The sequence below is a fragment of the Vigna unguiculata genome, chromosome 5 (assembly GCF_004118075.2).
Source record: "Vigna unguiculata cultivar IT97K-499-35 chromosome 5, ASM411807v1, whole genome shotgun sequence".
NCBI classification, from domain to species: domain Eukaryota; kingdom Viridiplantae; phylum Streptophyta; class Magnoliopsida; order Fabales; family Fabaceae; genus Vigna; species Vigna unguiculata.
In genome coordinates, this window is record NC_040283.1 from 8317600 (window position 1) to 8332950 (window position 15351).

General features: G+C 31.4%; 2 protein-coding genes across 2 annotated transcripts; one reads left to right on the forward strand and one right to left on the reverse strand.

Moving 5' to 3' along the window:
- Nucleotides 1–2694: 2694 nt before the first annotated feature.
- Nucleotides 2695–7714, reverse strand: LOC114183083. The gene is made up of 9 exons (XM_028069936.1): nt 7471–7714; nt 7311–7373; nt 7157–7212; nt 6476–6569; nt 6315–6375; nt 5414–5495; nt 4576–4631; nt 3366–3429; nt 2695–3279 (listed from the first exon to the last, which is right to left on the reverse strand). Exons 1-9 carry the CDS (start codon nt 7600–7602, stop codon nt 3216–3218), a joined length of 672 nt encoding a protein of 223 aa, XP_027925737.1. The 5' UTR covers nt 7603–7714; the 3' UTR covers nt 2695–3215.
- A 1792-nt stretch (nt 7715–9506) lies between these two features.
- Nucleotides 9507–11233, forward strand: LOC114186222. The gene is made up of 2 exons (XM_028074260.1): nt 9507–9655; nt 10551–11233. Exons 1-2 carry the CDS (start codon nt 9604–9606, stop codon nt 10877–10879), a joined length of 381 nt encoding a protein of 126 aa, XP_027930061.1. The 5' UTR covers nt 9507–9603; the 3' UTR covers nt 10880–11233.
- The last annotated feature ends 4118 nt before the right edge of the window (nt 11234–15351 follow it).

Genomic DNA, 15351 nt, shown 5'->3' on the forward strand with positions numbered 1-15351 from the left:
AATCAAAATCCTTGAAAAATAATTTGATATTTTTAAAATAAATAACGTGTTACTATGATCTCCTTTATTTGAACCAAAATCTTCGAAAAATAATTTGATATTTTAAAAATAACTAACATGTGTCACAATGACCTCTTTATTCAATATTCATTATTTTTTAAGTTGTTTACCCAAATCACGTTCGATCTATAATAAAACTAAATAAAAAAAAGAAAAAAAACTCAAACTTGTATCCTCTTGAAATCCTATATCTCTCACATCCTAATCGATTGTTTTTTTTTTTTAATTTTGATACATTCTCGCCCAAAATTTATTTCTGTTTTTTTCGATTATTTCATATTCATAATGATTCCTTAATTATGTAAATATTTGTCATGGCTTTAGGTAAGAGAAAAATGACAAGAGAATCAAACTTTTTCAATTTTAAAAATAAAAGATATTTGGATTGCTTAAAAAATTGAAAAACTAACGAATCTTTCACAGCCCAAATTACCTATACAGATTGTAATCAGTCCAAACTTTTAACATGTGTGAGGATGTTAGAAATAAAGTCGGTGACTTTAAGGGTAGAAATAGTAAGAAAAATAACATAGGGTGGGATAAAAAAAATACATTTCTTGAGTTGCTATTCAATAAAGTTCATTTTAATAATTTTTGTACCTCAAAATATAATATTCTTTAATTAATTTAGAAAAAAAAAACTGTAACAAAAGTTATTTATATACAATACTTTTTTAAGTGAGTATTGTTAGAAGCATTTAAATATATAGATAAAGCAATTAATTTTATAGTAATAATTTAAAAGTACACCCAATACGATTTTTTCTAATATTTATCTGCTTTATATATAATACTCATGATACATAAAAAAATCAATTAGGAATACAGTAGTATTTAAACTCAACTAATACTTTTAAAATCATAACATTTGAAGCATAACTTTTAAATACTGTAGAGTATAGGCAGAACACTAATAATTATTGGTTCCAGTAATAGTATTAATTATAGGTTTAATGATTTTGTCTAGTGTTATTTATTTGTTACATCAATAAAACATGCCCTTGATGTCACCGATGATTTCATCATTTCACTTCTTCATGAATCAAAATGGATACCAACTACCCCTTATGATTTGTTTCACAACATTATTTTATTTGTTTAGTTGAGTAAGAATATAAAAAAGTATAATTTTGAAAAAAATAGTGAGACTCTTTGCTCTATATATTAGAACTAAGTATTTAATTTAATTTTTTGTTTCTTCCCTCGAAGACCACAACCCACTTGTGTATTACTTGATGGTGATGATGATGTGTTTCTCCTATTTTTTTATAGGAAGGAATGAATCCAAGAAAAAGGAACAAAAAATAATAGACATGGGAAATAAGAAAAAACAATTGATAGAAGGAAGAAAGGAAATTATATAAGAAACATGATTCAAAAGAACATTACTTTAATTTTAATTTATTGTTAAATTGAGTATTGTTGTCAGAGGAACTTTGAAGGGTGGTAAGTGGGTGATGAAGAGTTTGATATTTGATATAATATTTAATTTTTTATTTTATGTGTGGAGGATGAAGTGATGATAATGACAATGTTGTTGGAAGCATCACAGAGAACTGAGTTTGCCTCAGATAATACAGCAACACCTGTCCATGCCTAAATTTTGGTGGCAACTGAAACTAACTGTCACTTCATTTCCACACATAACTAAGTGTGTAAAATATAAATAGTTTTATTTTATAAATAATTGATAATAAATTAATATAATAACATCAAATTAATGCTGTGAGATAATATTAATCTGTAGATGTTGAGAATTTCACATTGATTAAAAATTAAAAATAAGGTAAATTTAGATTATTTAAGTAAATATAAACACAATCTTGTAAGATTGTTATAAACTTAAAAGTTCATTTAATCACTTTAAATAATTCATAAACATAATCTACATGAAAGAAGAATGTTGATATTATATTTTTAGATATGTTTAGATATTGTATTCTTAAGTATAATATTTTCAAGAACCTGACTCTTATACAACATCGTATAAAAACACTGTCTACCATATACATGTTCATTTTTTGTTTCATAACCATATGAGAGAAAGTTAATCATATTTAGGTTCAATAAACTTATATATGTAAACACTTGAAAAATAAGAAAAAAAAGTATTGAATAGTGTTTTTCGCTGAACTAGTTAAAAATCAAAATTTGAAAAAAAAATGCAATAAAACTTCTAATAATTAGGTTATGTATAAACCTTTTTATTCATATAAAAATATGTTCCTTTTTCTTTTTCGAAAAATACATTTAAGGAATTATCCGACCACATTTTAACATTTTGGATATATAGTTATCACTTGGTATCCATATGTCTTCAGAGTAATCAAATTTGCTTTCAATATTATATATAATTCATCTAATCACTTTCTTTCTTAATCACTAAAACTGTAGAATTGAATCTAATATCATATTTTATCCAATACAAATCTATTAAAAAGAATTTGGACGGGATTATTTCTAAATACTATTTTTAGCTTTATTTTACTATATAAATACAAGTTTTATTTGGCAGAAAATATTTATTAATTTAACTAGGAGTTAATTTCTGTCTCACAACTTAACCATCTTTTTATTAAAATATTTCGATAATGACCTCTCACTATCATAGTTCTAAAATTATAACAAACAATAAAATGTAAAAGAGTGTATTATAAAAATATTACTAACACTTCTGAAGTTACAAGACAAACAAATGACAGTCTTCCGGGAGAAAAACAAAACAATTGGGAAGGATATCTTGAAGTATCAAAGTGATTTGTGAAGATGGTGGGTGGAATGAAGATAAATAATTATCACAAGAAAAGGACCAATTCAATAACAGGGTCAAATGATTCCGATCAGTTTAAACTAATATACCTTACATTCTGATTTATTTTTGTATAGCATTTTAAGTATTTAACCTAACGCAGTGTTGTTACAATTCAGCCTTCCCCATGAATTAATACACCCAATATCTCAACTTTCGGTGCTTCCCAATGCACGGCTCGTTCTGATAAAATTAATACACTCCAACTCGCACTCTCACCTCCGTCACCAAGAAAAGAAACAACTGGTTCTTAGCCTGTGTGTGATGAAACAACAAAACCCCTTTCTCCACCTCCAAAACAGATCTTGTCTATTCACGAATACAATATTACAATGTGTACATTGCATTATTCAACCTTTGCTACCACTTCACCAGCCAGGTTGCTTTCTACAACCGTTTCCCTTACAAACCTGGGAATTCAAACAGCATGAAAAATACTGCCGTGAATAAACAAAACAAGAAATTTCATTTTTTACAAGTTTGAACCAAGAAGTACCTTTCGAATTTGTCACGTGATGATTGCAATACGTAGATTGAAAGGATGAATGACAACATGAGGCCTGCATATTTTTAAGAGCAGAAACAGCAAAAGTGCACAATCGCTTAGTAAAATACAACGCTATCTACAAATTCATAGTATTTTGGTTTTAAAAAAGGAATATCTCAAGTAGTTTAAATCCTGAGCAAACGTACACTGTTGAAATCCTAAGGGTAAAATTCCGATTATTTGTAAAATTAAAATTATGGTGCAGCCATGTATGTTGTCTCCAGCAAATGACAGATAAAGGGTGACAAAATATTTACTCTCGTCAATCGGTAAGTATAACAGAATGAGAGTTAATATTGCAATTTTCACGGACGACACACTGACAAGAAAGCTAACAAGAGATGTGTGTACGGGTGTCTTAACATTAAGCATTAGATGTTTGTGTGTGTCTTAACAAACTAAACGACAGGGTTACTTTAAAATTAAAAAAAAAATATATGATACTCTTCCCCTCCCAACCCCTTACCCCAATTCCACCTTTCCCTCATCCAAGTTTCAGAGAAATGACAATTCTCAATACATACAGGACCAGGCGAGGAAGGAAAGATTTTGTTCAAGGGCCAATAATATGTGCTTATGGTCATTGTCAGGTCAATAACCTACAAATAAGTGCCATTATATTCTTTACAAGAGAAAATGACTTAGTATAGTCATGACGGTCATTGATGGAAGGAGTCACATGTAGCTTGCTTATGTATTTATAGCTCCTGTTTAAACAGATAGTTGAGCAATATGTGGGCCAAAAGCATATAATATTCATTTGATGAAACGGGACATCCTGTAATGCATTAATAAATTTGGTGGGAACCAAAATCAGAACAACTTTCCTGGCTATATGGGCAGAATGAATTTCAGCTAGAAGCTGTTACAGGTGTTTGGAACAAGAAGAAATTTTAGGGAGAATTCATGAAAGGATGAACTACAAGAAATGTCGGAACTTCGGAAAAACAATTCTAAAAACCTCTGAAACATGGAACCAGCACATGGGGGAGGGAGAGGAGAGAGTCACATGAGCACTTTTATTTAAAATTCTCCCTGGCCCTTAAATTTTATCTAAGGGTGATTACAGAATGTTCTCACTCATTTCTCACAATCATCAAGTATTCTCACTAAATATGCACCATGTATGCAAAGAATCAGGAGAAAGATATTAATTTACCTGAACCAAACAGAACAAAAAATCCTGAAGTCACGTCTATCTCTGAATGCTCCTTCCTGAAATATTTCAGAAAGCATACTAAGCAATTGTTCCTTTCCCCAATCTATGAAATTTATTATTATTCAAAATGATGAACATGACTAACACATGTAGGAGGAGCACAGAAAGTTCATATGTCTATCACCAACTGACCCAAAACTGTGTTCATTCAAGTGTTTTAATAAATACTGCAACTATAAGAGTTTAGAAAACAAATTATGTTTGCAGGAAAAAGGTTATTAGTGATTTAGATGAACTTAATGCCTCGTGTGTGTATAAATAGAAATGTTTGTCGTCAAGTTGGTGAACTGTGAACTGCAAATCAGAAGGATTATCTAAATTGGGAACTGCAAATCAAAAGGAAATAACAAAATAAGGGACCATGTAGTGACAGTAACCGTTGCCATAAACACTACTATTAAATTATTTAAATTACAACTTGTTTGCTATATCCTCATCAATAAAAAGGGGCATCCAAACATATACCTGTGAATCTTGGGAAACTGAAAAAGATCAAAATCATCATACAATGAGCGCAAAAATGTTAACTTGCCCTGCTTTTTAGATTAATATCATAGGTTAAAATACTATAGTAAAACTAGTAAAAGTCCTACCACATAGCGCTACTAGCATAACAAGGTTTCAAAACAATGAATCCCAACATCATAACCCAATCCCTCGAATGCAAGCAAATTATATCAAGGGCTTCCACACAATAAATTTGTTCAAACTTCAAAATTAATATTGACAAACTATATAAAATGTGTACATACACAGCTGAAACTAAAATAACACAAACCATGTATATCGGACAAGTATATGCTTTGGCCAATGCTCAGGGTCCCAGAATTGTCTACGAATCTCAGGGTGAATTTCAATATCTATAAAGAAAAAACAGATTCTGTAAGTACAACCAAGTCCTCGAGGCCATTAGAAATGAGTTATAAAAGCAAAACTTAAGTAATCATATTGCCCAATGTTTCTCTTCAATATACCAGACAAATGACATATAGGAATTCATTAAAGTGTAAGGTATCAACTTACTAATATTCTTTATGAAAGCCAATGTCTACAGAATATACAGGTTCCACAGAATCAGCTCTCATCATCGATAATAAAAGTTTAATAACACTAAGTCACAACCTTCAAGTTTCTCAACATTTACAATAACAGAGAATGGTATGCCTTAAGACATTGGTAAGAAAAGAAAAGAAAAATGTCTTCACTAATAACGTGTGAATACTATCATGTGGGAGTTAGAGCAGAATCTACAGAACAGAGACTGGACCATCCATGCATATGAATATGATAAATGTGATTGAAATTGTACACGCTAGGTAAAATTTATATGTAGAATGGTCACGTCATAAAAAGAAAATTTTGATAAACATAAAATTAGAAGGAAGGAATTGAAGAGTTAGAGAGTTAAATGCTGAAAATTTCAAATAAACTTTAGGAACGATAAACTAAAAATCTTTTGAATCTATACAAACAGTTTATAAAACAGTCCCTAACATTTCCATATTCAAACACATTTCAGACGAATCTTGACAAAAGGTCACATGTGTAAGCTAAGAATAATACATTCACTTTCTAAAGTTCTGAAATGTAGTGGAGTTAGACGTGTCATAACCCAGTTATAAGCCTCTACGTAAAGAACTCAATGTTTTAAAAAATGTGATTATAGAAGAACAACGTACAATGATGAGGCATATCCACAACTTTAGCCGTGACACCATGAAAATCACTTCCTGAATACCTCTGCGTTACATTAAAATTCTAATCAATCGATGAGCTACCAACAAAAGTTGAATAAACTGAACAAGATCAAATCGATGACCTATCTTGAACACAAAAATACCAGATTGACTTCAATCATTGGAACCTCTGTACTTTTGCGATTAACCACAAGAAGCCATGGGATTAAAAACTTTTCCCTCCCAACTTGAAATGATCTGCAGATAAATTTTAAATAAGAAAAACTATAACCATATTTTCCCAAGAAGTAATGCAATTAAAGAGACAAGGTCAACCAGTAAGAAACTGAAATGCAATCACCACATATATGGAACAGTAAATATATAGCACAGAATTTCATTTAATTGCATTCGGAATATGATACATTATTCATTTAATTTCCTGTAACAAGCATTCCAAGTTCACTTTTCTCACCCATGCACTACAAGAAAAATAGAAAATCAGATCTCCCGCCAGCATATTGCTCGTTTTAAATGTGGTTAAAATTTCATAGCCCTACCTTCTAATTTTCATTTTACCAATATTCCAGCATAATTATCCCTGAATAGAGAAACGAATCAGTCACGCACCATTCCCTCTGCACAGAATAACTATCATTCTAAAATCCTCATTTCACAAAGAGAGTCGCAGTACAAACAGCAAATCCTTCGGGTTACTTCTTACCAAGTTCAAGTTTACATAGAAGCATTTTTTTCCTTATAATTTAGGTAAATTCAAACGCTCAACTAAAAACCAGATAAATTCAAAAGGCACACATTAAAAGAAGAGAATTTAAATTTCTCACAATTTATAAGCATCAGCACCAGTGAAACCCGTGGGTTTGGGTATTGGCATCAACACCTACAAAACCAGCTCCCGGAAAGAAAAAATAGCGAATTATAATAATTAATTAATTAATTAATTAAATTAAGAAAACCCTAATGCAATGAACTCGATACCTCGCGATTAACAGCGAAGATGGGGCAGTGGCGACCAATGAGGTCGTGCCACACGGTTCGCGACTGCAATCACAGTAGAGGAAAACGAGTGAGAGATGAAAGAGCGCCGCGCGAAAGGAAGAGAAAATCACACAGAGTTAAAAGGTAAATGGGAACGAACGGAATGGTATTGACCCATGCGGCTCATGGGAACGATGTCGCCGGGTCTGTAAGCGACAGCAATCGGAAGAAACGACGGCATCAGAAGCAAAAACGACAGTGGTAGAAGCAGTTTCACGGTAGCTGCAGCCATGGCTGCCAACTGTAACAACAATTCAGCGTTTCAGGTCTCTGACTCCGATTCACGCTGTCGTATTAGCATCATTACGCCCTCCGTTTTGGAGGTCGAAGCACCGTGTTGCCATTTCTACGTATTGGACCGAGCCATGCTCCTGTGGACTCCGTACGGCCCAATTGCCAAAAAGGTCTCGATTTAGAAAACAAAAAAAAAACTTCTCTTTCCTTTTGAACCTCTCGTTTTTTTTACGTGGACTCGTAATCCATATAGAACATTTGATGTACCCAAACCGTACCGAAGTAAAATTTGAAATGAGTGATTGATATGAATTATTATTTGTTTTTTTTAAGCCTTGTGAATGAAAGAGTATGTATGCAATAATTGCATTGCAGAGAGGGTGCAGTGTTTGGTGTTACTCTCTGTACAGGTTTCTACTCCATTCTCTATTCTGCAGGTAGCCATGTCGCTGCTGTTGCAAGCAACAGAGGCAAAAGCCAATGTTCTTTGTGACATGACATCCATCGACAACTACAATAGATGCCATTGTCATTATTGGATCCATTATTGTCACTACTGAGAAAAAATAATAATATTTTAATTAATTTCTTATTATTTTTAACCTATTATTTTCATTACTTTTAGATTATCGTATCATATCATTAAAAAAAATAAAAATAAATTATTTAAAGGTGATCAGAATAATAGATTAAAAATAGATAAAAAAAAGTAAATTAAAATATAATTATCTAATTAAAAAAGCTAAGTCCAATTATAATCAAACAAATGAATGAATAAAAATAAGAGATAAATATGTTTTAGTCGATTATCGGAATTCGTTGTCTTTTTAATAAAAGTGTTACATTTTTTTCATATATCATTAATATTTAACATTAATATATTAATATTTAAGTTGTTTACAAATTTTTATATAATCTATCTCAAATTAATCTAAAATATTATTTAACAAGCTCTAAAACAATGTTGCAGTTAGGTCAAACGAATTATATTTATTTAATTTTATAATTTAAAAATTAATGTTGTTCTAGCCAAAAGGAGAAAAGTATGATAAGTTTTAAATATATGATCCGTCTTTTTTCTAATTCTTTCATCCTCTCTTATGTTCGTCTCACTGAAACATTGAATCTTCTCGTCTTCATTATTTTCAAACGTCCAAATTAATCTTCTCATTATACCTTGATTGTTTGGTCTTTATTATCGAACCCTCTATCTTCCAAACATTATTATCCTAATAACCATAATTGAAATGGGTATTTTTTTTTCTACTATTATAATTAACATTTTCCTACCATTGTAATCGTCATTTTCCTTATCATTATAATCGGTATTTTCTCTACCATTGTAATCAACATTATTGGCTCAATTGACATCAGACATGATTGAGCCTACCAACATACAATCCCCTTATCCTTAGCCTAAAAGGATCTATGGCTAAATTTTTTTTATCTTAGATACTTATTATGTTTTATCTAACCTTTATCATATCGGTATTTAGAAGATTAGTCCAATCAATATTGGACCGATTGGACCTAACATCACACAGCCCTCTTAGTGTTAATCTAAAGGAATATAAGAAAATATCTTTTTGAGAAATAATTACACTTGACCTGTTCTTCATAACTAAAGTATATGAAATAATTACAATGTCATTGTCTTGTAAAAAGTCACGTCCAAAATAAAAATTATATTTTTTTTCTCACGCATGTCTTGTCAATTGACATGCCTTTTGCCTCACATGCCATGTGTCCTTAGCATAAGTCAAAATTTATCTAAGTAATCAAAGGAAAATGCTTTGTTTTTCATTAGAAAAACACTTTAGTTTCCCAATGAAACTTCATTTATTACTTCAAAACCCGAAGCTTCATAACTACAAATACTTCATTTGAAAATAACTTTTCATTACCCCACTGAAGCTTTATTTATTATTTCAAAAATTGAAGCTTCATTTACTAACTCAACAACCTCTGACTCGTTTCTTTTACTTCTTCGTCAGAACATATGCGCATTATGCTTAGCTCTTCATCTCCTTCCTTTGCATTACACTTTCCAGGTACTCAAAGCTTATGTTTTTTCAATTTATTCCCTTCCACTTCATTTTCTTTTATGTGTAATTTCTGTGAAACATGGACTACTTTACTCTCTACCCTTAGGCCACATTAGATATCCTTAGGGAAACCACGAGATACACCTCCTCTTATTGTATTAGGATATTTTGTCACACCTAGGATCTAAGTAAATTCGGTCATGAAAACCAGGTAATCATCAATCTGTGTAAACTAGAAGAACATGTATGTAAAAATCAGGAAAATGAGGAACATATTTGCTACATATATGAAATGGTAATCTCGAGATTCAATTTACATTTTCCCCTTAGCACACTAGAGAGAGAAAGAGAGAGAGAGAGAGAGAGATTTTGTCTGTGATGAACGTTGCGCCTATCTAGTTACACCCAAACAATTGAGCCTTCATTAGAGCTTTCCAAATCTTGTGTAGACACTTTAGTATTAGTCCTTCAGGAAATGTTTTCTTTTACTTTTTTGAATTTAGGAACTATCGTCTAGAGCATTTGTGCAAAGGGTTAACAGTCGAAGCATTTTGTTGTTGTATCAATCCTTGTACAAAAAATTTCAAGGAAAATTTTTAAAAAAAATTGATCTCCTTCGAAAAGCCCTAACATCTTGGAGGGTTTTCTCCTCTATTTGACAAACACTCCCCACAATCATCTTGCTCGTCAAAAAGAGGATTTGGATTATGCAAAACTTACCTAATGTGAATTGTTGATCTGCCTTGAGACTACCTTCAATACCTGAAACCTTCTTAAGTTTGAATTTCTCCCATTAGATATTAAAGCCTATATATCATTACTCTTCCATTTTCCCCTCACGTTTACTCCCACAATACATGTGTATCATATAAGATGTTTTGATATTATGTTGTTTAAACAGAGAACACCATGGCCTTGTCACTCCAGGAGATAAGTCATTGTCTGAAAAGCTTGGAGAATCAAGAAAAAGGAAAAGGAAAAACTAGTACCCAAGCTTCTACTATTAACCTTGTTGACTTAGAGCAAACAAAAAGCCACTTCTTGAAAAAAAGTTTTTGCCACTCTGATCATGCCGACACAGGAAAAAAGGTTATCCAACCCACTAGGATTGAGCAATCTATTTCCCATGTGTCGATCATTGGGTCCACAATAAAATACAAAATCATGATGAGTGACATGGTTGCTCTCAATAAAACTAGTAATGTTTTCGACAACTTGGAGGTTTGGTAAAAATTGTCAAGGCATATTCTGAAGAGTAGTCCAAAATATTGGCTCATAATTTCCAGAGTTTGGAAGATTCAAAAAATATTGTTATCGATTTGAAGAAAAAACTACAAAGTCACCAACGACTTGGAGGTAGCTAAGGACACAATTGTCCAAGGTTTTAGAGATGGTTTTGATGTTGCAACCGAACAAGTCAAAGTGTTATATCCTGATTTAGACTTATCAATTATAGATCCTTCCAAAATGGTGGTTAAAGGTCATATTGTAGCCGACTGATTGACGATGCTCAAACCTTATATTTTGATTGTTTATTTACATTTTCTAATATTTTCATTTCTTGTCCCTTGAGACTCATGCTTCTTTCCTTCATTTTTCGAAACATTTGTCTTTTGACAGATTGTGATGTGGATATCCCTCTCAATATTATGCTTGAATTATCAAATAAGATGTATAATTTAAAAGCTAAAACAAATCGCAAATCATTCTGCAAGTGACTTAGCTTTCTTGCAGCTTTCGGGTAGCGTGATCGTAACATTGGTGCTTCCATGAGATATATAATTTAAATGTTTTAACAACTCATTGATGATTCTATATACGGCTTAGCTTTCTTACAACTTTACGGTGGTGTGATCGTACATTGGTACTTCCATGAGATATATAATTTAAAGGTTTAAACAACTCATTAATCATTCTATAAGCGACTTAGATTTCTTGCCTCTGGGTAGCATAATTGTACCATTGGTGCTTCCATGAGATATATAATTTAAAAGTTTAAATAACTCATTGATCATTCTATAAGCAACTTAGCTTTCTTGCATCTTTCGGATGGCATGATCGTAAATGGTGTTTCTTAGATTTACACTTATTGCCAACCAACAAAGTCACAAGAAAGTAGTTGTTGTATTTAGAAAAGGGTAAGTTCATAGCTTACTGATTGCCCCATTTACAGGAGATGGGTTCATAAGAGATTACTTGCTCCTTTAGAAAATTAGTTCATAGGAGACTGGATGTTGCTTTCAAAAGATCGGTTCATATGAGAATAAATGTTTCATTTAGCTCGACCTTCGGTCCTAGCCGACTCGGTTTGACATTCGGCCCTAACCGAATTAGCACAACCTTCGGCCTTTGACCACCGACTTGACCTTTCGCACGGGTCAACTCGACTCGAACATCGACACAGACTGAATCAACTCGACCTTTGGCCCAGCATGGACCGACCTTCAACCTTGGTATCCTTGGCTTGACCACTGGCTCAAGCTGATTCGGCTTCACCACCTACCCAGGCCGACTTAACTCGACTCAACCTTCTTTTGGGTCGACATAACTCGACATTCGACCCAACTCGACTCGACTCGACCTTTGGATTGAGTTGACTCAACTCAACCTTCGGTTTAGGATGACTCAACTCGACCTTTGACCCATGCCTACTCAACACGATTACGACTCGTGCCGACTTGACTCAACTTCGGGGATTGTCGACTCGGCTTCACCTTTGGCTCGGGCCGACTTGGCTCGACCTTTGCCTTGGGCCAACTCGCTTAACCTTCAACCTAGGACAACTAGGCTTATTTTTCGGCCGAGACCAACTTAGCTTGATCATCGTTCAAGGTCGAATCGAGTAGACCTTTGTCCAAGACATACTCGATTCGACTGGTCGTTTGGACTTGACCTTTGGCCTTGGTTGTCTAGGCTTAAACTTCGGCAGACAACTCAACTCGACTGTTGTCCCAGGCTGACTTTGCTTAACCTTCAATATGGGCTGACTCGACTCAACCTTTGTCCTGAGTCGTCTTGACTTGACCTTCTACTTGGCTGGACTCAGTTCGACCTTCGGTCTGGACTAATGAAGAGTTCTACTACTTATGAAATTTCAATTTTCTTCTTTTTTAAATGAATTTCAAATTCTATTATTTTAGTTATTTGAAATGTCTTTTTAAATTTTCTCAATTTCAATTTCCTTTTAATTTCTTCATTCAAGTAAGTCATTTTACTTCAAAAAAATTTAAATTCTTCAAAAAAATGAATTAATCTCTTAAATTCCTTTGTCCAAACACACCATAAGACTATTATCATATGTCAAGCTACTAGAGGAAACATTTAAGCATGTGAAACTTCATGTGTGTTTTCTTTTTGACTTCATCTAAAATTAATTTCAAGGACTTTACTATCTTTCCAAAGATATTTAAGGTAAACTTTTTTAACCTCTTTAACTCCAAATACCTTCTAATGGTATAAGGAAGGTCAAATTCAAGGAAAATTTGAAAACTAAATAAAGTTAAATAGAATGAAATTCATAAAAGTAAAACTATTATTTTTACTATTTTCTGTACATAATTTCACATCTTTATGATTAACGTTTAAGTTGTACCAATCCTAAACTTTGTAAATTTTGGGTTTCTTCATCTTTACTTTACATTTCTTTTTGTATTTTATCAATTTGTTGCTTCACTTCCATCATTACCTCCATGGTAACAACATTTTTTATTGGCACAATTCTTAGAACTTGTTGTTTCATTCCAAGTGGTAGCCATCTTATGCTGAGTGTACATTGAGAAGAAAAAAAAATTAAAAAGGATCTAAAATTATTTTTAATACCTTCATGTATCTTATGTATTAGTAATGAATATCTATCTTACCTATTCCATTTGGGTTGTTTCTGTTGTGTTATGTATTTTTTTCTACAGTGAGTTAATATATTCATTTAAGACAATTATCTTAATTTCATAACATTATTTCCATGATTATTGACATATTTTTTTGAACTTTTTAATATTTTCATATTCTATACATTCATTATTATTATAGAGATTTTGACTCTCCTGTCGATTTAAATATGGAAAAGTCTTTTACATTTGGATTTTCTCTTCTGATCATAATTGGTATTAAGTTCAGACTATTTAACAATAGTAGTCCAATATTCAAGAGTGAAGACTTATTTCAATGACTTCTCGTTAAGATCATTTAATAACATAATATGAATGTTTTTTTCCATTATTTAGTGTGTTTTTATAGGATATTCATTAGGTTATCTAGTTATCTAGTGACTCAATTTATTTCACTTAAGTCAACTCAATTAGATTTGACTGAATTTTGTTTATGATTAGGTCAAACCTAATTCAACTCAAACTAACTTACTTTTATACAAGTTGAGTGATGGATTTGATATGGATGATTCAAATCCACTTAGATCAAATTGTATTTATTTTTTCTTCCATGTTTTGAATTAATTTAGAGCAAATTATCATATATTGACTTATTATTTATTTGTTAAGTCTTAGTATAATTTTAATAATGTATTATTTTTTAAGTGAATTGATATTTGAAAAGGACAATTAAAAAAAATTCAAAATTTTAACCTAAACTTATCCAATCAAAGGTCAATTGGGCTAGATCGACTTTAGTAAAAGAAATTATAAAATCAAATCACATCCAACCCAATCCAATCTTTTTAATGGATTTAATAAAGAGTTTTTTTCCAAATCCGATTACTCAAAATTTCAAATTACATATAAGAAATTAAATTGAATTGATTTTCAATTAAAATTAAAAAAGTAAGTTTATTGCAACTTTTGAACTAACAAGTAACTTTTGTTTCTAACTAGATCTGGAAAAAAAACTTACACATGCTAACATAATATTCAATAAAAAAAAAATTTGTTCCAAACTAAAATTGAGGCACACATCTAATTATTGATGAACTAAACATGTATATTGCACATAAAGTATGTAAAATGTTTGTCTTGGTTTCAAGTAGCATATGTTGCTCGTGTAGATATGATCTTATATCATTATCACGATTATTTGAAGATACAAAATAACCTTTTATACCAAAAACTAGTGTAAAAAATCATTTTTCTTATTTTTAGCAAAGAAATGCATTTTAACACCAGTAAATGATTCAAAATGTCCCTTCACACAAGGATCAACTAGTGCTAAATCATATTGTTTGAATTTAACTACTAGTCTTCAATTTAAATATAATTATGCCATTATGTTAAATAATTAGAGAGATAACTTTAAGTCCATAACGATCTTATCCAATTTAGGTTATCTTTTCTCATGCAAAATGATAAACATTGTTTCTACAAAAAGAAAATTATCCAAACTAACTTAATGATATGTAATAAAAATAATTTAAAATCCATTTTACTAAAAAAATTTTAAACTTTCAATTAAATATAAAACATTTTGTCAGTAGAAAGTAACATTTGATATTAGAATTTGATTTTCAGTTTTAGTATTTCAAATTAATATCTCATCAAATTCAAATAAAAAAAAACAATTTTTTGTGGAAAGTGTTACAAAACGACACGTGTTCCAATTAGAAACCTTTTTGTGCACTTAAATAATCTAGAGAATCTCATTTGACCAAATATTCCTCTGTAACCAGGACCACGACAAGAACGCCGTCACTTGTCCCTTAAGGAAGAACACTCGAAAGAGACACCACACATGTAGTTTACGAAACACAGTAAACA

Excerpts from the sequence above, each read along its gene's own strand:
- LOC114183083 (XM_028069936.1), bottom strand. The coding sequence starts at position 7,602 with ATGGCTGCAGCTACCGTGAAACTGCTTCTACCACTGTCGTTTTTGCTT. Across the intron at positions 7,374-7,470 it reads GCATGGGTCAATACCATTCC|TCGCGAACCGTGTGGCACGA; the intron begins GTTCGTTCCCAT and ends CTGTGATTGCAG. Across the intron at positions 6,570-7,156 it reads GGTGCTGATGCTTATAAATT|ATCATTTCAAGTTGGGAGGG; the intron begins GTGAGAAATTTA and ends ATTTATCTGCAG.
- LOC114186222 (XM_028074260.1), top strand. The coding sequence starts at position 9,604 with ATGCGCATTATGCTTAGCTCTTCATCTCCTTCCTTTGCATTACACTTT. Across the intron at positions 9,656-10,550 it reads CTTTGCATTACACTTTCCAG|AGAACACCATGGCCTTGTCA; the intron begins GTACTCAAAGCT and ends TTGTTTAAACAG.